The 27030-nt window shown below is 37.7% G+C and overlaps 1 protein-coding gene across 2 annotated transcripts in view; it reads left to right on the top strand.

Moving 5' to 3' along the window:
- The window catches only part of TTC13 (tetratricopeptide repeat domain 13), a 40489-nt gene extending 17613 nt beyond the window's left edge, over positions 1–22876 (top strand). Inside the window, exons 10-23 of one of the 2 annotated variants that reach the window (XM_075089533.1) lie at positions 1866–2007; positions 3436–3610; positions 4044–4200; positions 5320–5450; positions 5801–5933; positions 6430–6522; positions 10756–10839; positions 11908–11992; positions 14329–14435; positions 15810–15945; positions 16650–16729; positions 17868–17946; positions 19899–19978; positions 22714–22876. In XM_075089533.1, the coding sequence (XP_074945634.1) occupies positions 1866–2007; positions 3436–3610; positions 4044–4200; positions 5320–5450; positions 5801–5933; positions 6430–6522; positions 10756–10839; positions 11908–11992; positions 14329–14435; positions 15810–15945; positions 16650–16729; positions 17868–17946; positions 19899–19978; positions 22714–22837 (1606 nt within the window). In that variant the 3' untranslated portion in view covers positions 22838–22876. Of the gene's footprint in view, positions 1–1865; positions 2008–3435; positions 3611–4043; positions 4201–5319; positions 5451–5800; positions 5934–6429; positions 6523–10755; positions 10840–11907; positions 11993–14325; positions 14436–15809; positions 15946–16649; positions 16730–17867; positions 17947–19898; positions 19979–22713 lie in introns of both variants that reach the window. The other variant, XM_075089532.1, reaches the window with a different exon arrangement.
- Positions 22877–27030: the final 4154 nt, after the last annotated feature.

Genomic DNA, 27030 nt, shown 5'->3' with positions numbered 1-27030 from the left:
GCAATCTCTGTTTAGTAAGGTAACTAGTCACTTTTTTCTTTTTAAATTTACATTAAAGATAAAATTTAATTTATAGTTGAATAAAATGGATTACTTTAAAGGTGGTCTGCAGATAATTACAAAGGAGAAAAGTACATATAGCTTGTATATAACAAGACCAGAACATAAGATAGTCAGCAACTGAATATCTCTGCCCATTGTAGTTCTTCTCCCAACCTGCTCTGTCTTGTCAGCTTTTTATTTCCTGTTTTACATTTTTATTTTTCGAAAGCACCGATCTATAGCATAGATGCTGCTGCAACATAAATGGCTTTTGTGTAGGAAGGGTTAAGTTGGGTAGGGTTGGTGTGCAAGCGTTACATGATCACATGCTCTTTCTTCAGGCTTTGTGCATCCTTCAGCACACAGAACACGCGGTATTCACTGAAGGCAGCATCAATTAAATTTTTGTTGTTGTTTTTTGCTTTGTGGACTTGTGCCTTATTTACCACGATATCTAAATTCTGAACTCAATGTAGAATCACTAATTTCTTCATGAGTTCTTCTGTGGTACTGGTTATTGTGATGGGTAAGTACTTTCAAGGTGCTAAATAACGGTCAGTAATTTAGCCTGGAAGATGGACAGTTTCCTTCTTACATTTCCAATAAAAGCTTCAATTATTTTGTTTTCTATTTGGTTATGGGACTGCCTCTTGAGTTGATCAGATGTTCCACCCTGTGTCCAAGAAACCTTAATCTGAAGAAGTTTTATTTTGAAGGAACAAAAAAATCAAGCCTTAAAATGTCTCACCTTTGCACTGCATTGGTGTTTTACAGATCAAAAGTCCCTTAACCAGAGTGTTCCTAATCAGCTTAAATTTGTTGTTTATTCCCTCTCACTGTCCCCGGCCTCCAAAAGTTCTCTGCTCCTCAGGAGTTAATAGGGGAAGGAATGCAAAGAAATCTACCTCTTCCTTCTAGTTTTTTTTAAGAACTTAATGTACAAAGCACAATTACTGTTGACTCTTCTAAATGCTCAGCAGTTAAAGAAGGCCAAAAGCTGAACAGAATATTATTTAATAACTGAGGATGCTATAACTAGTGACCAACTAGTCTGAGTTACTTTTCCATGAACACTCAGGTCTCAAAACAGGCAGAAATAATCATCTCATTTCTCCAGGGCGCTGTTAACTTCAGCTGTCAAATTCTTCTTGCTTTCTAAAATCTTGTATTTTAAGTTCACGCTTGCTTTCTTCTGCCCCAAGTAAGTTTCAAATATAATGCTTAAAAATACCTTTTAAAGAGTTCTTTTTATAGTGGAAGTAGACAATACTTAGTCTGATTTGTCCTTCTGTACAACAGGAGTTACAGCATTTTACCCATTAATTCCAGCCTCAAATCTAGTGACTTCACTGTTCATGCATTTATTTGAAACTAAAGAGCTTTATTCTTGTTCAGCACTTAAGTAGCTAGTATATTTTTAAAAATATGTTTATGTTTAGAAATTAAAAAACACTTGTCATAGATAGTGCTTTCCAAGAATGCTTTCTGTGGAAGTTTTGTTTCTTTTAGTTTCTGAAGAAATACCATAGGTATGGGTGTTTATGGTTTATGTCCGCTGAGGATTGTGAAGATTTGTGGTCTCGTGGGGTTGTATTTTGGAGGACACATTTCTGGGAGTGAAAAACTCTAGTGCAGCTGTTCTGTTATTACCACTGAAGAACAGCTGCAGATTTACTGCTTTTTGTTAAAGAAATTTTCCATTCGTACTGTGTTCCTCTTTAATGATATCCTGTTTTGATGCATTAAAACAACTTTTAACAAGCAATTTCATTGTCATTGTCGCCTTCTATATTCTTCACTTTCCGCTTTTTGGAATTGCCTAGAGAACTTGGCAACTTTGATGCGGCTACAGAGAGCTTCCAGAAGGCGCTGCTGCTAAATCAAAATCATGTTCAGACATTACAGCTCAAAGGAATGATGCTTTATCATCACGGTAGCCTAGATGAAGCCCTAAAGAATTTTAAGGTAAGCTGTCCCTAAGTAAATAAAAAAATAAAATTTTTTAACAAAGACTGGTGTTCAACTAATGTAATAAAATGGACAGATGTCGAAGTTTTTAATTTTGAGAGTGTGTGTGCATTTGAACTAAAATGATTTTTTTGTGAAGCCTGTCTTAAAAGATGGATAAAACATTACCGTTTTTAATTAAAAATGGAATTTTGCTAAAACTAAGATACTTCCTCTAACTGTTCTATGAATTTCTAAAACCAAGCTCTTGTTGAAATGTTTTAACTGTGGGGTTTTTTTAAAATTTTTTTTAAAAAATTGAGTTCCTACTAATATTTTAGTTTGGGTTGAAACCTAAGGTTTTTTTCATATCTGATGGAAGGAGGAATGTAGTTGTCTTTGTAATTCTAAGCTTAAAATAAGCATACAAAATTCCAATATTTAATATTAATGAGGTACTTTTTTTGTTTTGAAAAACTCAGAATATGTTGCGATTCATTGAGCTTGTAAAAATGTGCACGTTTCCGTAGGTAAACAAAATCTTGTGCCTCTCCATTGGCATTAAATAATGGCCTCATTTTGCAGACAGAACAATAAAGGCATATGTCAGTCATATGTCCACATCCTTAAAAGGAGTGAAATGAGATGTGTAAATGATGATATCCCTTTCTGAATGAGCATGTGCCCATCCCAAGAATACTGCACGTGCACTATTGTGCATTCACCTTCTATGACACAATGTGTAGGTACTGGTGTAATTGAAAAGATATTTCAACTTTTAAGACAGAGGTGACCTTCTAAAGACATGTGATTGCTAGAAGAATCAGAGCATGAACTTGCATGATAAATATGAACTTGCATGATAAATATGAACTTGCATGATAAATATGAACTTGCATGATAAATATGAACTTGCATGATAAATATGAACTTGCATGATAAATATGAACTTGCATGATAAATATGAACTTGCTATGTGTTTAACCTGTAGTAAATAGTTGACTAACGAAGCGTACTAATGCATTAACTAGCGAAGATACGGAGGGAAGAAATGGCGCAATACGTGTGCTGAACTAGCCAAAACTGATTTGTTACTAATATTGTCAGGAGTATGTTTTGTCTAATTTCACTCAACTAATGTTGAAACTTCTGTAGTGCTAATATTAGAGCAAACATGATCTGTTTTCATAACAAAGTGTAATCAAAAGCACATTTGCACTGACAGTTCCTTCCCCCCCCCCCCTTTTATGAAGCTGATTTTTTTTTTTTTTTTTGCATTTGCTAGCAGTTTAAGTGCTTAGCATCGTTTGAAACAAAATTGTCATGGAAGTGGATCTTAATAATCATTAAATCTGTTCATGCAGTCTGCTGACCAAACAGGTTAGTTTATTTGAAGGTAGTCGTTCTTTTTTGATTTATAGATGCTTTGTTTCTTTAATCTCCTAGAGATGTCTACAGCTAGAACCATACAATGAAGTATGCCAGTACATGAAAGGTCTCAGTCATGTTGCAATGGGACAGTTTTACGAAGGCATAAAAGCTCAGACTAAAGTGATGTTAAATGATCCGCTACCGGGTCAGAAGGCCAGCCCAGAATATCTGAAAGTAAAATACCTCCGAGGTAAGTTAGGATTGTTTTTATTTTTTCTTTTTTAATTTTTAATTTTCTTAAATCCTTCGAGAACCATAAAAGTGTGAGCATGCTTGTAGTTACGGCCGTTTTAAAGAACCCATTGTACGTTCTCATGGGCACTGTTGAGTATATCTGTTTAAAAAAAAAATAGCACACTGACTCTTATTTGTTCATACAGCTAAAAACTAGGACTGCAAATGAAATATACATTTCTGTATAATGGTAAAGAGTGTTGTGATACTTAGTTGAAATAGACTGATTTCTGTTGTGGAAATTAGCTAATAGCAAAATTAAATTTTTGAAGAGTAATGACTAAAGTTACGTTGGATAACTGACAAACATAATCTGGTTTTTGTTTTTATGTAATTACATAAGTAGGCTGATTATGCAAATGGTATTTAATTTTATTTCTTTCCTCCAGAGTATTCTAGATATTTGCATGCACATTTGGATACCCCTCTTACAGAGTATAATATTGATACAGATCTTCCTGGAAATTTCAAGGACCACTGGGCCAAAAATCTTCCTTTTCTTATAGAAAATTATGAAGAGCAGCCAGGGTTACAGCCACATATAAAGTGAGTACATTTTTTTTTTTAAAGCCTATTCCAAATGTTTGTTTTCAGTTTGACTTTAAAAAGTGCTATTCCGAGGTATTATAACAGCATAAATGTTTAATACTATGTGAAAGTGAGGTTCCACTGGGTGTGTAAATCCTTTTCAATATCATAGGGATTGGAGTTGGTTTAGCTCATAAAAGAAGAAGAATGAAACTTAGGATGACTTTCTTCACATAATCAATAATATTCACATAATGTTGTTCCATATTCAATGGCCTCACTGTGATTAACTGTTCTGTTTCTTTTTTTCTTGCAATTAATGTTAAGGAGTTGATAAGTTTAAAATGCTCAGTGTAGCATTATGTAGCGCCCTTATTACAGTTCCTTGTGTGTTAAGTTTTTATTTTGTTATAGGTGTTATTTCCTAGATACTTAAGAGATTTTTAATGGCAGCTGAGTTTCACTGGGGAAAAAATATTCTCTGGAGTAATTTAGACAACCAGCGTGTTATGAGGAGGGTGATTTCAGTCAACAAAGCAGGGAATTTATTAGGATAGGCTTCAAAATTATGTAGCTAAAGGAAAAATAGCAATTTCTCCTTCTATTAGCTAGTATCTAGATATATTTTCATGTATTCACTTTATCTATGTAAAAAACTGCTGAGTTAAAAATTTATGGCTTTTGTGTATGTGGAACAGAATCCACCTTTTAGCACAAGAAGCTTTTACAGAATTATGGGAGAAGTTATGGAATAGGTGTATAAACTGGAAGCCTTACTCTTTTCTTACTGTTACAGTTCCTCAGGGTGAGTGTAACATTAAAGTTCACAGGTAATGCATTATTCTTCATTTAGTATTGCTTATTATGAGCAAGTCTGAACGTGAAATACTGGTTGTGACAGTAATAAGATCTGCTGTTGAATTCAGTAAGACCAGGACTTAATCTGAGATATTGAGTGTAACTGCCATGTACGGTATATGTTCGGTGGGGTGGGAAGAGGAATGAGTGTTCTTTATACTGCTTTTCAGTATTTCTCACACAAACGGTATGATTATCAGACAAACAAAACTGTGTTTTATAACTTTCAGGAGTTCTGTTGACAAGTTATGTCTGATGGATGTTTTTCTCCTCTATAAGAGATGTGTTATTTCAGAATTTTGAAAGCTATAAGCCTGATGTGCAAGAGCTCATATGTGTAGCTGATCATCTGGGTTCCATGATGCAGTATGAGACACCAGGATTTCTTCCAAATAAAAGAATACATAGAGGTATACTCAAAATGCCCTGTAAATTTGAGAGCAGGGGGTGGGGGGGGAATCAGTGTGGTGGTAATTTAATGCTATACCTTTGCTATCTGCAAATTAGTTTTATGGTCTGTTCCTTTCAAATCGGATAAGAAGTCTAAAATTAAAATAACCATTATGTCAGCAGTTTCTTGATCTGATTGGGACTGGAAATCATGATGTCCCAGATCTTATTGGTGCTGGCAATTCTTTTCCTGTAAATACATCACTTTGCTGCCTCAGTTTTCCTATCTGTACAAAAACGAGTGTTTGGCTCTAATAGTTTTTCTGCTTCTGTTGTTGTTTGTCCCTCTCTCCTCCTCTCCCACTCCCAGCAATGGGATTGGCCACTCTAGAAGTCATGCAAGCTGTGCAGCGGACTTGGGCAAACTCAAAAGTTCGGATGAATGGGAAAACCAGACTGATGCAGTGGAGAGATATGTTTGATATTGCCGTGAAGTGGCGAAGGTAATGGTACAAGAAGAGTGAGAACAAGCCTTACGTTGGCTGTAATAATGGTGCACCATTCAGTTAACGAAGGGTTGAAGTCACAGAGGAGAAAACGAACACTTGTTACCACTTTGTAACTGTATCAAAGTGTTCTGACAAAAGAGAAGGATGGATTAGGTACAAGGAGTGCACTTATGAAAATACTCCATTTTTCTTTTTTATTTTTTAAAAGAGGGAAAGAGTTGGGAAAAGCATTTTCTGGTTGAGGCTGAGGCAAAGCTGTGAAAGACCATAGGATATGTTGCAGCTTTGCCTCAACAAAAATTAACAGTTTCAAACTCCAGCAACATAAAATGCTTTTGAGTTGTTTTTTTTTTCTTATGGAAATCGTACATGCGTTTCAATGAAGTTTTTTTGTGGTCTCTGAATTCTAGCTTTTGCCTAAAATTATTCTGTGCGTGAACAAAGCTGTGTGTGAAACGTGTGCCAATATTAATGTCTTGTGTCTTTGTAGGATAGCTGACCCTGACCAGCCTGTGCTTTGGTTGGACCAAATGCCTGCCCGAAGCCTTAGCAGAGGTTTCAATAATCACATTAACTTAATCAGGTATGAGAGTTTTACCGAACAGCCTTCCCACACACACTAAGGGATTGTACCAAAACTGACCGGCTGTTTGTCAGAGTATTACAGTATTGGATGTATATGCGCTTATTGTTTTGCTTTAATATTCATTTCATATTTTATAATGGAACATTTGGCTTTTGTGTACCTCAGATTTTCCCTCACGACATTTCCTCTTTTTCCTGAACGTTATTTGTACAACTGAGTACAAGACCTAACTAGGATCCAGAAGATGCATATTTTTATGTGCTGTTTTTAATTCCCAAATTACCTTAAATGTAAAAATTAGATTAAGTTCATCACAGTTGTAATTTTTGCAAATGCTGCTTTTAAAAGACAGTGGCAGCAGTAATGAAACAATGCTGGTCTATTAGCTTTAATACCAATTTACAATAGAGAGGAAAACCATAGTTCTTCTAGTTGTTTTCAAAGCAGGCCCAAGTAAATCAAAAACTACAAATAGGTAACAGTTGCACTTTCAAACAAAGGTAAAATTTAAAAGATTCAACCACTGTTGTACGTTCCATCTTCTCCCATGCTGCAAGACTCAGTATTGTAGTCATGACAGTGCTACCTCCCATGAGGTGGCAGAAGTGTGAGAGTCTCCATGTGGCAACATCACTGTCAATCACAGGAGCAGAGTGTTTGTGTAAGTAAATATGTAGCCAGGTCTCATCTCATTTCCCTCCTCCCTGCCCTCCATGGGAAGTATTGAATTTTTGATCTGTCATTCTGCTTTTATATATCTCTCTCTCTTTTTTGAGAAGCTGTGTGGAAGAAGGAGGATAAGGGAAGCAAAGCCTTCTCACGAATTATTTCAGGCAGAGGAGAACAGTGATACTCTAATGTTCACATACAGAGGCTAATGAGAATTTGTCTGTGCTCTTCCTTCCACTCTACGGAAAGGACCCTAGCAGCCTCCGCTTTACTTTAGGGACTGGTTGCAATGTAGCGTTAAACTCCAATGCAGATCAGTAGCTGCCCTGCAGGATATGCTGCTTCTTGAACAGTCTTATGCTCAGGCTTCTGTCTTCCTTCAAGCCAAGTGTTACATTTAGGCTCCAAGCTCTCCCTCGTCTTTGCTGCTGCTTCATTTCTCTCTTCTCACATGTACGATGCAGCAGAAACCACAACCATCTGTACTCAGAGTCAGGGATGCATTCTATACTTCATCTGTTTCTTCTTTTAAGCCTGCTTTTATTTTAAATGGCAGAGTAAAAGCTTAATTTCTAGATGGTCTGTGGTGGCAGAAGGGCATTCATATAACAGCACTTGATTACCATGCTGAAAATAACATTGAATATTTAATCTGGGGAAATGTGTTGCTGTACAGGATCTCTGTATGTCCGCAAGTCTGTTTTTCACTGGCCAAAGTACTTTACTACTTTGCTGTCATGCGAGAATGCTAGCAAAACTCCTGATTTACTGTTTCAGCTGTTTTGGTGACTTCATAGAAATCTGAAATAATCTCCATGAACATTCAGAATGGTAGGCCCACAGAGCATCTAATTCTAACCTTTTGATTTTGGCTCAGCCTTGACTTTTGGGGATCTCGTCAGCATTTTGGTTGTGCCTTTTTGATAGCCAAGTAGTGGTTCTCTGAAAATTATTGATTTGGCACTTTTTTGGAAGGAGCAATAGGTTTGAAGCAGCCTAAATACCAGTGCCTTAGGAGTTGATCATACTTTAGTACTGCGTGGTGACTGCACCCTTTTTGAGTCTGGAAACCTGTACTTGTTTTATTGTTCTGCATCCCAAGTAATAGCTGCTTTCATTGGTCAGCTTTTTGTAGTGATTTGTTCCTGCTTTTGGATTCCCTCCCAGTGATTTCAGAAGAGGTGAGGGATAAAAGAAATTAATATATTAAGTGGTAATAGGTTTCTTTTTTTATTATTTTACTTTCGAAGTATGTTCTAGTCCGTTATGATTTCTAAATAACCGTTTACTCTTACTGGATTATACAGATCTGTATAATCTTCTTGCATTACTCAACTGCAAAATGGCTGCTGATTGAAGATATTAATAGGCTACAGAACACCTTTTTGTTGATAATTGAGGTCACTTTATAGTCTTGTAACTGTTTTTCAGGAAGGTGTACATTGCTTGATATTTGGCTTATGATTTGAAAGTTATTATCATAAATGTATGACTAAGGCTGAATTCTTCCTACAGCATGGCTACCTGAAAACCAGGTGTAAGAGTAGATTATTTAGGCTGACAAATGGCAGCCTTTGTGGTTATTGAACATACAAGGACATAAGCTGTTCAGTCAAATAAGTGTAACAATAGCAGTTGGGTGTTCTTTTAGTATTCATAACAGATGTAGTCATGCTGAGCTCAAGCTGTCTCTAGGTTTTCTTTGGTCTAAATTGTACACCAGTAACTTCTGTGTGCAAAAAAAAAAGTATTTGGGTTAGATATCTGTTAACATAACCTTTTTCTTTACTCAGAATCCTTTGCATTTAAAGTCCATTTTTGTTAAGCGATTCCTGTCAAGTGAGCCTTGGCATGGAGACATTAGCATTCAGTGGCTGCAGAATGAAAGATTTCTTTTCCAGAGTGGCAAAATGTTCGGAGAGTGTCAGAAAACAAGAAGGTTTTTTGTTTGTTTTAAGTCGATTTGGGGACCTTCTGTTAAAGGTGTATAAGAAACGTCTTGCACTTTACAGTGTTTGAAGGCTTCCAGATCTTACCATTCTCAAGATGCAAGTATATCAGCTGTCACTACTTCTTCCTGGGTCTGTAGATAAGCATGACTTTGGCTTATCTCCTTTCTGGCTTAAATGATCAAAGCTACCAAGTTTCTTTTGAAGTAGAGAAAATGTGTTTGAAAGCTTAAGTTATTTTCATAGGCAAAACAAGGGTTTGCGATCAGCTAAACATTAATGATATATTCAATATTCTCATTAAAAGATCAAAACACTCTCTGGAACACTGCTATTTTTGAATTCCTGGTGGTAGTGTTTATTAAACAAGGAGAAAGAGTGGGCATAAACACAAATCACTTCTGACCACCCACCAAAAGACTTTTTTTGGTACTACTGCTTCTAGATGGCCTTTCAGAAGAATAGGTCTGGTTTGGATGTATTTCCCAAGATGCCACTAAACGAAAATCCAGTTCACTATACTGACACGCTTCTGCCTGTTGTACAGATATTTTTTTAAATACAGATGGAAAATGATGGGACGTACAACAAGGGCAAATTATGTATATAGTTTTGTCTTCATACTTCCGCTTTCCCTGCCTCCCTTTCCTGTGTGCAGATATGTATATGTGTTCTAATTCTGTTCAGTTTGTAAAGACTGATTCTGCCATTATTCTGAGACTAGGCCTATGGAAGTGTGAGACTCTAGAGTGAGACGTTAGACAGGGACTTAAGCTGCCATGAATCACTTAGAGTGGAAAAGAAGGCTAGGTGTACACACCTTCCTGTGATTGACAGTGGTTTTGCTTCCTCAGAGAGCGATAACGTTTGCTTTATAAAATCTTGTTTTGTAGACTGGGAGAAGAGGAAGGACTGCTACAAATGCAATAATGGTATGTAATTTTTCTCTCAGAGTGGTTATAATCCTAGCAGGTTTCTACTAAGTTTTTTATATTTTTTTTTTTCCCTTAGTAATCCAAGGGAAAAAACCACCACCTTCTTGATGTTTTTGTTTAATAATTACTACTTGTAACTGTTAGGAGTCAAAGCAAAATTAGTTCAACATAGAGGGACGTAGGTGAATAAAGAAAAACGTGTGTGGACTGTCAGAGCAGATCAGCACATATATTGGCAAGTATGTAAACTGGAGAGTGTTGTTTCTCAAAGTAAATCATTGTGCAGATTGAGAATTCTCTCCTAGTTCTGCGGTATCTATGAGTGTAAATGACTGTGTAAGGAAGATTATATACCTGTACAAATTGATAATTATCATATAGATAAGATTTACTGGACATGGGCACACTGAAAATGGGGAAATATGCATGAAATGTAGTTTATCATGTGATACCACCACTAATGATGCATGAGCTTTGCAAGTTCACTATGGAGCCTGTGTTCAAAATGGGGGATGGGTCATTCACCACCTCAGGTAAACCTCTAGCTCATTTCTTTAATTTACAGAGCATCTGTGGATAAAATTCTGTTAAATATTGATGAGTAATATTTGTGTCTTAGCCCTGGAATGTTGGGTTGGAAAAACAAGACTTGAAAAAAACATTTCTTTTCTTTGTAGGGGACAGGTCATTAACATCCGGTACCTGGAATATTTTGAGAAAATTCTTCATTTTATCAAAGATAGGATCCTTGTTTATCATGGGTAACTTACTGATTATTTCCCCCTGCTCTCCCTCCCCCCCCCCCCCCCCCCCGCTTCACTCCCCTGGTAATATGGATTTGAAGTGTAAATAATGTTCATTTCAGAAAGTCTGACGGATATTTTCTTAGTTTTAGTTTTCTTAGTATCTATAATTGTCTTATTTCCTACTGGAAATGCAAAATCCTATTCATTGCCACAAAAACTTAAACGAATAGGGAAAAAACATTGTGAATTACAGGATACCTAGAAACTAATAATGGTGTTGAATTTGTACCCACAGTTTTGGCATGAGTGGTTCTAAATTCTTTCGAAAAATATGATTTATTAAAGATGTTGGGTTTCATTCTGGTAGAACAGAGTACAGTTTGTCTGAATATTGAGATAAATTTATTAAATAGTGGGAGTGAGAAAAAGAGAAAAGAAGATATGGGAGCTAATTTTAACTGAAGCTGGTGTTTGACAAGTAGCTCTGAAGGAGCAGAGAATCTTTATTACTTGTTAGGTAGCAGCATCTGACCTTAACCTAAACCTCTGCTAAACCAGAGCAATTTGTGCATGACTTCTTAATAATTTTGTTCTTAAAATCTGGGTGTACAGTGATTAATAAATATTAGAGCACGAGTTCAATAGGTTTCTTCATGGTCCAGCTGTGCCTGCATCTGTAGTAGTTACATCCCTTTGAGGCTACACAGATCCATATATTTTGAGAAGAATATTTCTAACTTTATTCTTCCATCTTTCCTCGTCAACAGCCCCCTGCCCACACACACTCATGCAAGCACTGTTTAATTCTTTAGAGTGGCCAACAGCAAACTAATAAGATAAATGTGAAGTTTGAAGTTGAGGTTTGAAGCTTGAAAAAAAATAAGCTGAGCTGATATAGGAGGAAATTACTTTTTGAAGAATAGGAGGGCATATGGCCAAGTAGGAAGGAACTTTCAGAAAAGAAATAATTAAATAACTTCCAATAACTTGCTCCACTATGGCTAATTAGGTTAAAGCTAGATGGATTTCCAGAAATGCTGCATGTGTATAACTGTTGCAATTCCATATTTAATTTTATTCCAGTGCTAATAATCCAAAAGGACTATTAGAGGTTCGAGAAGCTTTGGAAAAGGTACATAAAGTAGAAGATCTTCTTCCCATAATGAAGGTAAATTAAAAACTTCAAAATATGATAAAAATAATGAAGTGTATTCTGGGAGATAAGCAGTTCCTCAGAGTAAAACCATTGTGTATAAGCTTCAAATGAGTAACTCGAAACATTAACTTATGTCAAATCTGCATACGTAGGGTATGACCTTCCCTTTGAAATATGTGGGCACGTGATGTATATTTGAAAGGCTTGGCCTAACTGTGAATTGGTAAAGAAATGACAGGAAAACATAATGTTGAATATAATTCTCTGAAGCCGGCCTTATCAGCCAGGAGGGTTTGTGGTCAGATCCACCGTAACGGGCTCACAGTATGCCTGTGCAGTATGAAGGAAAAAAATTGAAGATGTGTGTCTGAAAGATGAGGAACATGGAAGCTCTTTTTATCTTAGGTTCGTTGGTGCAGGTCAGTAAGTGGTGGGGCTGGCACGGGGAAAAGGAGGAACAGCTGCCCTTAGTGACTGACAGCTAATCCGAAAGGAAATCCTGGTTTACGTACTTGTGCTTTTGGAAGAGTGTCAGAAAAGGAGTGGGGAAACCTGCAGACGCTGTTCTTGCTGGTGGTGGCCTTCATAGAAAGGCTTTTGGGTATATGATGTGCAAAATGACTTATACCCTTAACTGAAGCAATAAACCTAGCTCAAGCCTTAAGTAAAGGGTCTTCCCCCTCTCCCCCACTCCCCCAAACTAATCTAGGATGAGCAGTGTGTAAGTATTTGCATTTGGGGAAATGCTGTTATAAAGTACTTCTTTTTAAAGGATTGGACAGGATTTTTATCTAGAATAAAATAAAATTTGGGAAGAAACAGTCATTCTAAATAGAGACAAAGCCATTGCTATTTTTTATTGGGTGTGCCCACATTGCAATTTCGTATCTAACCAAAGCTGATGGATTGCCATAGAACCGAGCTCTCTGAAGATAAATTGCTGCTACTACTGGTAGAGCACCTGGGTTTGGATTTGTTCATGGTAGTAGTCCTCATTCACTTGTGTGCTACAGATGTCTTTACAGGAGCTACATGGCTCAAGCACTAAATTTTTTCTAAGGGTGTTTTTTTTTTTTCAGCATGTAGGACTAATATGTCTTCAAAGAATGTACCATAATTTTGAAGGTCCTTTTTATATTACTGTCTTGTTCTTGGCCTTGAAAGATGAAGCCAAGTGGATACTAACTAAACCTAAACAAAAGCTTGTAATGAAGAGGTAGTAGATGGTGGGGTGGATAGACATTAAAGTGTTCCCTGCTGACACCCAAAGGTGCAAACAGGGCCCTGTAGAGCACCTAATGTGGCTACTGTTGAATTGTAGGACAGAAAAAAATGCTATTAGTGAAGTTAAAAATATAGGTTACTCCATGCAGATGATGAAAATATATGAGCACAGTGGACTATACCTAACTTATTTCAAAATAAAAGTCTCAACTGGCAGCAAATATTCCTCCTGATTTTCATAACCTCTACACTTTGCTCTGGTTTGAATCTTCTGTATCCTATTCTGAATTGTATGGAAGTGGAACGCTGTTTCTCATTAGAGTCTTTGAGGTTTGCTTCTTTAAAATAAATAGAGATTCTCTTTAAACAAAACATTCTGGATCACAAATTCTCTCTTTAAATAAATAATTGCCTGAGTAATGCATTCAACACTATTGCATAATAGTCATTAATAGTGCCTGTAAAAAATGAGTGCTAATATTGATGTAGTTTGGTTATTTGGGTAGCTGGGAAATGTTATATGTCAAAAGCTGGGCTTTTGGCTTTACTTAATACAGTTTTGCCTGGTTTATACAACCCTTTGGCTACATTATTACACTTAGATAATGTAGCTTTCTAAAATTCTAAAGCTTTGATGTTTTTCCTTCTGATGAGGATAAACATTAATTGAAACTGGATCACAGTTAAGAAGTCGTTGCTGTGAGCCGTATTCTGGAATCCGCACTCAGACTAATGCAGCTACCTCTTAGTGTAAACATAAAACAAGCTCTCAGGTTCCTGCTTTTGCATTTACGTTGTTACACCAAAAGGTTACTATCAACATGCAACTTGGGGAGAAATCTGAACAACTCAAACTGCTTCGTACAGTTGCTTTTCGTAAACGGTGCTGCTTTGTATTCACCCTATACTTGTAAAGTTAAGTGTCAAATGTCTCCTTCATTATTAATTATTTCCATTCAGTAGGAAATAAAGGATAAATGAAATAATGTAGCTGACAGCAACTCTTTGTCCTCTTCCCTCTGTTCGTCCGTTTTCATTTCTGCTCCATGTATTTAAAATGTTTCAAAACAATAGCTAGGTAGTCTGTTCGCTCTAATATTGCTTATTTTTCCTTTTGAAAGCAGTTTAACAGTAAAACAAGAGATGGGTTTACTGTGAACACAAAAGTCCCCAGCCTCAAGGATCAAGGGAAAGAATATGATGGATTCACAATTACAATAACAGGAGATAAGTATGTTTGCTTTTTTCAGGGGTTCCAGTACACTAATTAATGATGGAGTATTAGCAATTAATCTTCTCAAATGCCATTTCTGCTTGCATAAAGTGCGTTTTGTTTTTCACTAGTGGCATTTTTGTAAATAACTAAAAAATTTGCTCATTTGAGGACTTCCAATTCCTGTTGTGTTCCCTAACAAAGAGGGAATATGGATATAACGTTGGTAGAGTAGGTCCCATTGAGATGATTCTCTAACATGTAGCGCAAAAGTGAAGAGATGCCTTGTTACTCGTCTTAGACTATAAAATGCTTAAAGGGGAAAATCTCAAAAATAACAGTCTCTATCCTCATCAAAATACATTTCTTGTTGTGAAACCTTGTCTGTTACGGCAACTGAAAAGTCCTGAACGGAATGGAAACTTCTGTGATTGAAGAATGGAAGAGACTCTTCTGTTTGGATTTTTGGCCCTTTTTATGTTTTGAGATGTTTGCACACCTTCTATCTGCAAATGACAATTGAGAAATACCTGAATGTATGAGGGTACAGTCGGGAGGCTTTGGGCCACCCTTTGGCTGAGATAGTACATTTCTCACTTTATGGATGCTGGCTCCTCATCTTCCTGAAGAATGAGCATTAATGTGAATCTCAGAAGCTCTGTCCTACTACTGATTAAAACTTTGGCTTATGGGATTTAAAATTCTATGCACTAGAATTTTTCCTAAAACTTGTGTGCTTCCAATGAGTGGCATGGAGGCCAAACTTCCCCTCTAAAATGTTAACTTATCTCTTGGGTTTTAATTTTACATTCTAAATCCTATGCCCATATACAGCGAAATGGCATTAAATATATGGCCTCACTGTTTTGGGGGAAAAAATTTTGGTGTGAGTAAAACGGTCTAACTTTGTTCTGCACCAGTCAGTCTTTTGACTCGTAGTTTGTAATTCTGCTTTCATACCAAAACAATTCCATTTTGGGAGTTTAAAAGTTAACAAAACTACACTTTACATTCTACACAAAAATGTCAAGCCCATGAAGATATTTCAAACTGTAGGGGAAAAAAAAAGAAATATGACATTTTCAGTGAAACAGTAACGCTTGTCAGGTATTCTTCAATGGAAAGACTTCAACTGTGATTAGACAGCAATCTTCAAGTATTCTTGCAGACAAACTTGCAATGTCACGAAACGGTTTTAATTCAGTGATTTTGTTTTAAACTAAAAGGGGGAAAGTGCACATAATCTCCTGCTTAAGTCAAAATTATAGGAAAAAGGTTATGATGTGGTATTCAATGGCAGCACATTTGTAATTTACCCTGGGTATTAGATTATGCATCAAGTTCTGTTCAAAAAAATTTCTTACCTCCTTTTTTGTTTCATCCACTTGATAGAGTGGGGAACATACTATTTTCGGTAGAAACTCAGACAACAGAAGAGAGAACACAGCTGTATCATGCAGAAATAGATGCGCTATATAAGGATCTAACAGCTAAAGGAAAAGTTCTAATTCTGTCTGCAGAGCTGGGGGTAAGGCTGTTTTAATGGAAATTATGAATTCCATGATAAAATTCTATTATGTTTTTATACCTTCTGTTTAACTGTCACTGTTGTAATAATTTTTTGACAGATATCTTAAGCAATAAAATCAACTGCTTGCTAAAACCCAATTATGACAAATATCATAAGAAGTTGCCATAATTTTGTGTGCTACTTTAAAATTTGCTATGCTCTGCAGTACTAGAGAGAGTCCCGATAATATCTCAGTATCACAGCGTGTTCTCCCCCACCCTCCTGTTCTCTTTATTTTTCTCATGGGTCTGTGTTCCCTGTTTCATCACCTTTGTAAGCACTGCTTGGGATTTGGCTTGTGGTGGCTACATACAAGATGAGAAGGAACGCAAATTCCTGAGAAGCACTAGAATAGTGTTGGTGTTGATTTGTAGTGCACCGAGAATCTGACTAGATTTGAGCTTGTGCTTTCCATTTTTCATCCTTTAACATAATGTGGATGAACTGTGTTCATCTAAATTTTAAAGCTATTACGAAACAATTTGCTTAAACATCTGTTAATCAGACTTCAACTTCTTAGCTTGGCATTTTTCACATTTGAAATGGTTCTTTTAAAAAAAAATAAATCACAGTACTGTAAGACTTTCCTATATGTGCTCCTTTATATGGTATTACCTGGCTATTAAATTATCTTTAATTCACTTTTTTTTTCTCTTGCTTAGGAAGTGGATGCTGTTTGCAACTTGATCCTGTCATTAGTTTATTACTTCTATAATTTAATGCCACTTTCAAGAGGATCTAGGTTAGTGATTGTCTTTATCATGTCTGTTATCTTGGATGCATGCGGTAAAATGTCCATGTGTTGAGGTATCTTAATGTATTTTTTAATACAAAAAACTCTCTGGGTTGAGCTGTGTGTCCTGCACAGTCTCTCATTTTGTCCTTCTGGGACAACGGGTGCTGACTCAGTACTGTTTCAGAAGCTGGTTTGTAATTGCTGATGGTAACTATTCATAGCTGTGTGTCTATTTGACATGATGCATAGTCTGTATTTATGGGGTTCAGCTCACAGATTGAGAAGTGTCATTTTTAAATTGTAATGCTTGGGTTCCTAGTCCATATTATGTTACACCACTGTAACTTCACTCAAGAAGCTTTACTGCTTTATTTAAGATGAAATATACTTTGAGATAACTTATTTTAATAAAATGCACTAAAATATTATTTTACTATTTTATTGCAACTGTTTAGAGTCACCAAATAAAACCCTAGAATAGTCTATGTCACATATCTCTTCAGCTGAAATTCTAGTTTAATTCAAACCTGGCTACATCTAAGACTATTGTGAACCTGCGTTCCACAAAGCACTTAAGATCTTTTTAAGCTTAATATTAAACACAGTTCAGTAGAAAATAAAATTTAAAAGATCCTGAGACTTGATTTTTATAATCAGACTTTGCCTTTATCTTACAGAATGTAAAAGTTAACAGAAATTCTGAGTTTCACAATTAAAAAAATAAGTGACCGAGCAGTTTTACAGTGCCTCTAGCTCTGTTGCAGTAGAGTTCATAAACTCTTCTGGGCTACAGCTAAGCTTCTTGGGAACAGGAGTTTGCTTTTTTCCCAGCTCTGTGGAGTCTTAAGAACTCGTAAGTCTGAAATTATGATTCTGACTACTGTAGAAACAGTGCTCTTCAGGAGTTAAAGTCCAATACCTCTGGCATGAAGTTATGATCCTATGGAAAGTAACGGTGATTTCACTTCAAGTGTTTCATGCCTGGCTTTACTTCTAAAATAAAGTAACTAGCACAGTAATTTTTACTAGCCTTCTGTGAAACAGTACTATATTCTATTTGGTTTGTAGTCTAAAATAGCATAGTGGAAAGATGTTTACTGTACTTAGTGTGTTGAGTTTGATTTTTTTTTTTTTTCTTTTTTAGTGTGATAGCATATTCAGTGATCATGGGAGCACTAATGGCAAGTGGAAAAGAAGTATCAGGAAAAATCCCTAAAGGAAAGGCAAGTATCAACATACACTGGTTCAGCCTCGATGGAGGAAGTAATACTTGTACATGTGAGGAAGGAGTTGTAAAATGAACAGAAGTTGCACACTTGTTCACGGGAGGTGGGTTAGCTGCATACCATGGTGCCTTGCAGCTTGAGAAGGTTCTGACAATACTGCTGTTCTCACAGCAGGTGAGATTTAGAGACAGTACATGCAATAATTTTGGTTAGTCAAGTTGTAGCAGTTTGTGTCCCACAGTAATTACATTTCTAGTGTGCTGAGCGGCTCTTTCCAGCTTTCTTTGAGAAGGTTTCCTAGAATACTTGGGCAGAATTAGTAACTCTTGGCACACAGCACAAATTTTCTGTCTTTGCTCTCGATGTATTCCAGAGCATTTAGGGCTCGCTAAGTAAAAATGTTATTTGCAACTTCTCTCAATTTCTCCTTCCTCTCTGTATTCTGCTTATTTTAAAATAAGTTCTAGTTTTTAAGTGACTACACTTGAATATTATAGCACCAGGGTTTCCCTTTCTTTATTCAACTATTGGTCTGTTAGCTGTGTTGCCTCTTCAGAATGAAAGGAGTGAGGGTGCCTCTGTCTCTTTAATGTTTTGTCAAAGGAATCAGTGAAATTCCAGTGAGAATCAAAGTTGTTGAAGAAGATATCCCAAGTGGATAACTGAAGAAAGAGCAACTTTCCCTTTTGTTCTAGAAAGCCCTGAAAACAATGAAGTTTGTCCTTTCAGTACAATGAACTCCTAATAGCTTTTAAGAGCAAACTGCTCTTAGTAGCAAGAAAGCTTCCTTTTAGGCATGCCATTAAGCTGGTATCTTCACCATTCTGTGGGAGTTCAAGCTAAGGTAAAAGACTTAAGTGGGTTTTCCCATGCATCTTCATAGTATTTAATGAGGTAGTGCATTTTGCTGACTGATTTTAGGCAGGCAGGCAGAGTTTCAGCATAACTAAAGAGCTGGATTTCTGACTTAGAGGAAGCTTTGGGGACATTTTTACATTTGGGTTTTTTTCCTGAAACAGTACCTGAATTGTAACAAAACCATTTTTAAAGAACTTTTCTCCAGCGGGAAGAAATTTTTTTCCCCAGTTGAATGAAATTGGGCTATTTTTTGGTGTTTTGCTAGATTCCTTAGGAGGGTATTTCTGGTCACAAGCATGTGACAGCGTGCGTTATCAGACTGCTCTGAAGACAAAGTAGTCACGAGTCCTGTTGTTGCCTGGCAGGTCAGTCAGTGGCCACGGCTGGTGCAGCTTCCAGTATTGGTTGCGGTGGGGTGTGCAAACCCACAGAGAGCTTTGGTGCCTGGCATGCATGCTGCCTTCCAGACTGGTGACGAGGGACAAAAGGAGTCTGGGCACAGAATAGTTAGTAAGCTTACTCCTGTCTTACCAAGAATATAGGTAGTGTGCTCTCAGAACCCTGCCTTGAATTCAGCCAAAGTTCACTGAACCACAAATGTGTCAGCTTAAATGTTTCAGTACGAGGTAACCCAGGTTTTCGACTGCACATTGTTTTGCTGAAAACTTATTTTCAGCTGTAGCTATGAAGTTGCACAGAGTTCTTGGCTGTGTGTAGTCAAATTTGTCTGAAAACCCACTGCATAAAGAAGTAGTATGGAATGCCTGGAAAGTCCAATATAAATCTAGCAATCATGTGATACAATATTTTGCAGAATACAGTATGTAGAAATGAGAAATATCCCCATCTTATTTGGACATTTTAAAAAGGGCTGAAGACAGTCAGTATTTTTCTGGCACTGACTCATTAGTATAAACAACTTCCTAAGAGATTTAAAAAAAATAAATAACTGCATTTTGTCACAAGAGGACGGGTATGTTTTAGAATTCAATTTATGTGTTAAGGTTATTTGAGGATTAACTTTCTAGAATTAGAGAACTTAAAACTTCCCTAATTTCTTAAGATCTTTTTTTATTGTGTTGCATTTTCAGCTGGTTGATTTTGAAGCAATGACAGCACCGGGGTCTGAAGCTTTTAGCAAAATAGCAAGGAGCTGGATGAATCTAAAAAGGTAAATCTTTTTGTTCGGGTGGGGGGTGGGGAAATAAAATATGAAAGACTTTATATGTAAAATTTAAACCTATACTAAAAAATGTTCCTTGGAAATTGAGTTTAGTAAATGATTCAGTGTATCTTTTAACTGTTTAGGGATTGATAAGATCTGGATTTACACACACAATAGTTTATTTCTAGTCTAACAGGGTAGTTAGTAGTCTAGACATGCAGTTATGTGAGTGTTACCCTCTGAGAAGATTGTTTGGGTTAATATTTTCTTTTTGTCCAGTGGTCAAATTTGCCTTTTTATTATTATTTTATTTATCATTAGTAAATCTGGCAATTTTGTGAAAAAGCAGGGGAAACCTTTAACTTAGGTTTTGGGTTTTTTCCCATTCTTATGGAACTCCTTGAACTATATATCAAAAGTCATTCACTTGTCCTTTAGTGCTATTTTAATTTGGAGAATGAGTATTTTCATAGTAGGTGGAAGTTTTAAATATACAGAATTATGTTACTTAGTATAACTGCAGGACATGTGATTAATGATTTAAAAGTTTGATTTTTCATATGAATTGAGTTTTGAATACTGAACATGTTAATTCCTTGTCAGTGTTATGAATCTGGTGCATTGATTTCTCTGTTAGTGATTATTCCCCTTACAAAATCTAAACATTGGGCCAGAGACAAAACCAGCATTAGGATCCTTCAAGTCAGGGTCAAGACGCTTAAAGTGCTGAGAGAGCTGGCCGATGGCCTTCCAAGGCCATCTATAACCTCTGAAAGGTTGTGCACGTCACGGGGCGTTTTTGGTGACTGCAGGAAAGGAAATCTTGCATCCATCTTCGAGAAGGCCAGAAGGACAACCCAGAGAAACCGTGGGCTGGTCGGCCCCACTTTGGTCCCTGGGAAAGTCATGAAGCGAGTCCTCAAGGAAAGCTTTTCAGGGTATATGAAGGAGAAGGTGACTGGGGACATTCAGCATGGGTCTACCAACCCTTGTGTGACCCAGTATGACTGTTTTCTGTGATAAAAGACTAGGTTTGGGGATGAGAAGAGAGCAACTCTCAAACCAAGATAGTGCATTATGGTCTGGACGAATGGACAGCTAGATGGGTACAAAGCTGTTTGGGTAATCAGATTTAGGGGGTACTCAGCACTTCAGACCACAGCTAGAATATTGCATCCAGTTTAGGGGCAGCTGCAGTAAAGTCTTCAATAATAAGCTGGAGCACATTCAGTAGAGAGCCACCGAGGCGGTCAGGGGGCTGGAGCACATGCCTTAACAGGAGTGAATTGGGCTTGTTCAGCCTGGAGAAGGCTTTGACCTAACAGCAGCTTTGCAGTACCTGTGAGTATTGAGAAAATGGAGCCAGGTGGTGCTTGGTGGGAGGACGAAAGGCAATGTGTGTGAGTTGGAACAAGGTTCAGACAGAACATAATGTTTTCACTCTGAGGATAGTCAAGCATCAGAGCAGGGTGACCAGAGAGGCTGTGCGGTCTCCGTCCCTGGAGATTTTCAAGACCTGAGAGGGTAAAGTCCTGACACCTTGGTCAGACTTTGCAGTTGACCTTGCTTTGAGCAGGATGTTAGATCACAGGCTCCCTGAGGGCTGGTCCAACCTGAGTTATTCTCAGGTTAGTGCCAAATATCTCATGCTAATTAGTGGTGTTTAACTTCAGTATCAGTGGTTCTCAGCCTGGTGAATTTCACTAGATTATAAAATCTCTGCCTAAATGAAGAAGGCTCTTAAGAAGACGCAAGGACACCTTTGTCAGACTCAGGCTAAAAATCTATGTGTAAATGGAGTTAAATTCAGCATTTATTGGGGAGTGACATTTTTAAACTACAGTGTAGCAAGTTGTGGTTTTTATTAAAAGTAGTCTGCATAAATATTGTGACTTGGTTGTCGTGGAAATATAAAATATTTATGGTTCCCACAGTTTTTTACTGTAAATCTCCCGGTTTATATACTCAACCTCTTTCTTAATCTTCTGTTCATGCCTCTTTTTTTTTTTTTTTTTTTTTCTTCTTTTCTTGCCTCTCCATATCTTTATCAAAGGGGAACTTCTGTCTTGGGAGCGAAGTCAGCTTAAGCAGTTTCAACCCTGCCTATGTGTATTTGACCCTCTCAGTTGTACCGTTGAGATCTATGGGGGTCTGTAGCAAACCAGATCAGGGAACTGATTTGTGTTAAAAAATAACCTTGCCAAAACCAAAATTTATTTTTAACTGAGACCATTTTGTAGCACAGTCCCAGTGGTTTTTTTTTTTTTTTCCCTCTTGCATTGCTGGCTCAAATGAGAGATGTGTAATGGGCAAGGAATGAGCCAGAGTGGAGAACATGCTAAAGTTGGCTTTGCTTGGTGCTCAGAAAAATATCTGTAGAACCACAGCCCAAAGGACTTGAAGTAATAATACAAAGGTTATTAACCTGAGTGGCTAATTTGTCTGTGGTAGAAGAATAATAGTGGGTAAGGTAGGTAAGGCTTGAAGACGTCAAGCACTAAAATTTTGCTTTAACTTCTGCCACTTTCGAAGGTTTTTTACGTAGTCATTCTTTTCCTTCCGTAGAGTGAGTGAGGAGTCATGAGAAGCAATAGCTGGTTGTGAGCAACAGATTGTTGATTTCAGGTGTCAAATCTGTTGGAGAAGGGGATGAAGAGAAGAATAAGCTAAGGTGTTAACTTCCAGGTAAATTGTAAAACTCAGCAAAAGATAAATAATTTTCTTTTTTTCTCCTCTTTCAGTATTTCACCTTCTTACAAGAGCCTACCACCAGTATCAGAGACTTTTCAAACCCTGAGAACAATGATTGAAGTACTAAATACAGACTCATCACATTGTCTAAAAAAAACCATAGTTGTTGTATAATTTATACAAATAAAAGGCCAAGAGGTACTGCTTCATAAATTATTTTGAAGGGGAAATGATGGTCAGGATGGTTTGGGTTTGTTTTGTTGTTTATTTTTTTAATAGAGTAAACTTACTTGACTAGTTATCACTGGGATAAAAGGAATCTTTCCTGATCAATAATATTAAAAAGGAAATAAGAAGCAGAACAGCTGATTTCTCATAGTGAGACACTCCAACAGGAAATACAGGTGTTCAGGGGCCAAACCGAAGAGCAATAAGAAGCTTCCATCACAGTTATGATCTGAACATAATGCAGGTAAAAATTTATTTTAAAAAATAATAAAAGTTTGAAATACCGTTATACTACTTCCGCCCCACCCCCCTTTTTTGTTTTTTTTTTTGCCGAAACCTCTGTCTTCTGCATGGGAAACTTCATGAGCTGTACATGTGTGAGTAATTGGTAAATGCAGAGGCATTTCATGCAATGCAATCCAGTGAAGGAACAGATGTCAGCTTAAAAAAATGGGTTTCAGGAAAGCATCATTTGGAAACACAAACAAATCACGTATTTGGAGTTAGGCTCTTGCTGAGTAAATGTCAGAAACACAGCAGTTGTGTGTCGGTCTTCCTTTGCAAGTGTCTGGTGGTGGTGGTGGTTGGCAACAGATAGCCATGGATTGACCCTGTACTGGGAGAGCTCGCTACAGCTCCTCGTGTTCTTTTTGCTGGAAGGGCCCGGCAGTGTTCTGGAAAGGCAGGCTTCCAGTAGGGCAGAGCTAATTCAGTTCACACAACACGGACAGTACCATAAACTAATTTCTGATTTTAATAGTGGTGATATTATTTCTGGTGAGTCCTAACTGAATTATACTCATCTTAGCTTGAGCTCTGACTTTAGAGCTTTTTATCAGGTTAAGTGATTTCAGAAACAGTGAGCAATGGTGGGGCAAATGTCTGGTTTCCTCCGTGGCTTTGATCAACTTTTTTTCCCTGTCTGAATATTCAGCACTTCAGAAAACGTACAAAACTCTTCTGGTTTAGATACGGCTTTCAACTTGTTTAATATTGACGGTTTAAACTGTTGCCGTTGTCTTTTACACAAATACTCTCTTCTTCGCTTTGCCTGCTTCCAGTTTTCCAGAGGTTGGGGCTTTGTTGGGCAATTGCAAATATCTGTCCTAACCATGTAATACGAGATATTAGAAAGAACGTTATTTACCAAGGGAGAGGGGAAAACATCTTGCATTCCACAAGCGTACCGAGAGCAGCGGTGTGGTTGCTTTCCTCTGGCTACAGCACAGGGCAATCTCCATCCTGTCTTTAATGAAGAAGAAAATGCAGCAGAGCATCCAGAATGTTGATAAAGGTGACCTGCTTTAGTAGCAGGACTGAAAACTGGGTGGATTTATTGAATGGAGGGTCTTTTCTTGATTATTCCACACAAGTATTTGTCGGATTCAAAGTGAACTCTATGTGTGTGTTTAAGTTCAGGGGCGGGGGGGTGGGGAGTGCCACACAGTAAGTTAGAAGCTGCTGTGAATACTGATGTCTGTTATAAGAAAAGCCCTGTTGATTTAAAGCTAGATTTCACTATTTGTTGCCTTGATCACTGCCAGAATAGGTCAGCCACGGGTAGCTAGAGGCCTGCACGTTTACGTGTATGAAGGATTTTCATAGAGGCAGCAAACGAATCCCAGAAAGCGGATGTCTGCATTAGCAAGCGGTGCACCCCACCCGGTGTGAATAGCTCACCTCCCACACTGTATGCATTTCATAGGTTCTACTTTTGTCTGCTCGTCAGGTTTACAAACTGGCCGCTTGTTGCGTTTGGAGTGCATGTTAGCAGCGCATCTTCCAGTCTGGACATCTTTTAGATGAAACAACACGTATTCTGAAACCTCTGCACTGTGAACCAAAAGGCGTTCAGTAGAGAAAATGCGATGTGCTTCAAAAGTGTGCTCCCGGTTCAAATTAAACCCATGGTGCATATATACCCATGGGAACTTTTTTTCATAAACTTTTTACATTCTGAGATTGTATGTTGAAAATACAAGGGTAGGGAAAGAATGGGCTTCCCTTCACTTACTGCCTTTTACCATCTATTGCTGAAACATGTCGCTGCCTGTGGAGTAACTCTTCCACCCTAAGAACAAGCACTGTTAGAGAAGTAACTTCTTGCCTTGCTAACTTCTGGTACCGTTACCAGCCTTGTAAGCACAGCAGAAGTAATGTTGTATTAAGGCAGGGGAAGGAATAGGAGGCAGACTTTTTTGTTAGACTTTTTTTTTTTTTTTTTTTAATCCTGATTCTGGTACGTCTGAGAGTAGGCTTAGAGTCTATTTCAAAATTTGCATGGACTGTACTGGAGCTACAGTGATAACGTGGTTAGATTTGATTAAAAAGTAGTAACCCGACTCCCAGCCAAGGGAAGAATGACCTAATGTGCAATATCTTGAACTATGAAAATGAACACTTGTTTTGCAAATATCAGAAAGCAAATGGTGAGCCCGTTTTTTTCCCTCTCCAGCTTGTTTGCAGGGGAAATCATTAAGTAAGTTCAGGTACGTATATCTGATCAGGGGATGCATAACAGATGAACACCCAAAACACAAGGAAATTTAGAAACTGGGGAAACACGTGTTTGGAATCCAAGTTGTTAGCCCTTACTGAGCTCTATGCACTTTGTAATGTTGCTAAGCGTTTGGAAGGGTAGGTGTAATTTTGAGTAAGTAAAACTCATCAGAAAAAAAAAAAAAAATAGAAGCGGAATTTCATATGCAGAGCTAAGGTTCATTAACTAAACCAAAATAAAGGCAGATCTGACCCCCTGTCTGGCCAGTACTAATGAACACATGTTTTAAACTTTCTTGATCAGAATTTACGTAAAGGACGAACGTAGGTATTTCTTTCCAAGTAAGGGTAAAGGAGGCTTGTGAGTTTTCATCGAAAGAATGGGGTTCCTGTGAGCTGTGACAAAGGTATGTTCCCACCATTCTTTTGCTTGAGCGCCTTCCCTTCTCCCACAAGAAATAAGCACTCTCTGCTTCTGTGGTGCCGCCTTTTTAGAGGTCTAAAGCTTCAGAAACCTCTGGGTTTCGTCATGGAGGAAAGAAGCCTACCTAATGGAGAAACAGGTACAGTAGCCAGGAAGAGGTGCCCAGCTTTATGCCTTGATTGTGTTCTAATAGTATGATCTTTCCTTTAAGCTTAAGTTTTCTTATACCATGTATTATTCATAGAGAAAGTGGAAATATACATTGGCACTAACCAGAGAGTTCTTGGAACTATAAAATAAGAGTGTTCTTGTTCTAGGGATTAGACCAGAGGGACTGGAGAAGGGGTGGTGGGGAAGAAGCAAATTCCCGGGACAAACGAACCACGTACAGCTGTCCGGCTTTCCTTCTCATTTCTCCTGCTCCCGTGTCTGACTTGATGCCCATCCCCCTGCTGACAGACAGAACGCCGGTATTAATGGGCGGTCGAGGGAGGGTCGGCGTCACACGTATCGCACCTCTGTGAGTGTGTGTGTGCGCACGCATACGTGTTTTAAAGGCTTGTTTCCCTGGGTGTGATACAGATGACTAAGAAAGAGCGTGAGCTAAATTCAAATGATCTCAAACAAGTTTAACAAACAAAGCAGGGTTGTATAACTGGGCTGGTATGTGATGACTTGGAGAACTGTAATTACCTCCTAAGAACCAGATATGTGGAGAAATCTAATTATCATTTTCCATCCTCTTCTGTGTCATCTTACACAGCTGCTCTAGCGATATCATTTGAACTCTTAAATGGGAGCATTAATGTATTGCAGCCCAACCATTTATCTATTAAGAATAATATTAAAGAAGGCAGAACAAGGGGAAAAAATAGGCTAAGCGATGAAACCCCATTAATCTGAACCCCAATATTTGTGTGACTTTGTAAGATATTTTGAAGACAGTAAAAATTCCCAAGCAACTACCTAGGACAAAAGGCAAAATAGGTTTATCTGAGACCAAATCGTCTGACATATCTACCTGTCTTCGGTAAGTTTGCTTTGTTTTTGTGGAAAGGAGCTATGCTTCCCCTCCCTGCCCCACCCCAGGAGCTTCTGGGGCTCTTTTGGGAGTTTGGCAAAGCATTTGCTGAGGTACCACACACAAAGTTAGGACTTCACACAGGAAAAGAGAGTGTGCGTAGAGTGAATGAGGAGCTATCTGAAAGGCAGAAAC

Source organism: Phalacrocorax aristotelis, chromosome 3, assembly GCF_949628215.1.
Source record: "Phalacrocorax aristotelis chromosome 3, bGulAri2.1, whole genome shotgun sequence".
NCBI lineage: Eukaryota > Metazoa > Chordata > Aves > Suliformes > Phalacrocoracidae > Phalacrocorax > Phalacrocorax aristotelis.
The sequence above is the reverse complement of the archived record's forward strand: the minus strand, read 5'-3'. Positions and strand labels throughout refer to the sequence as shown.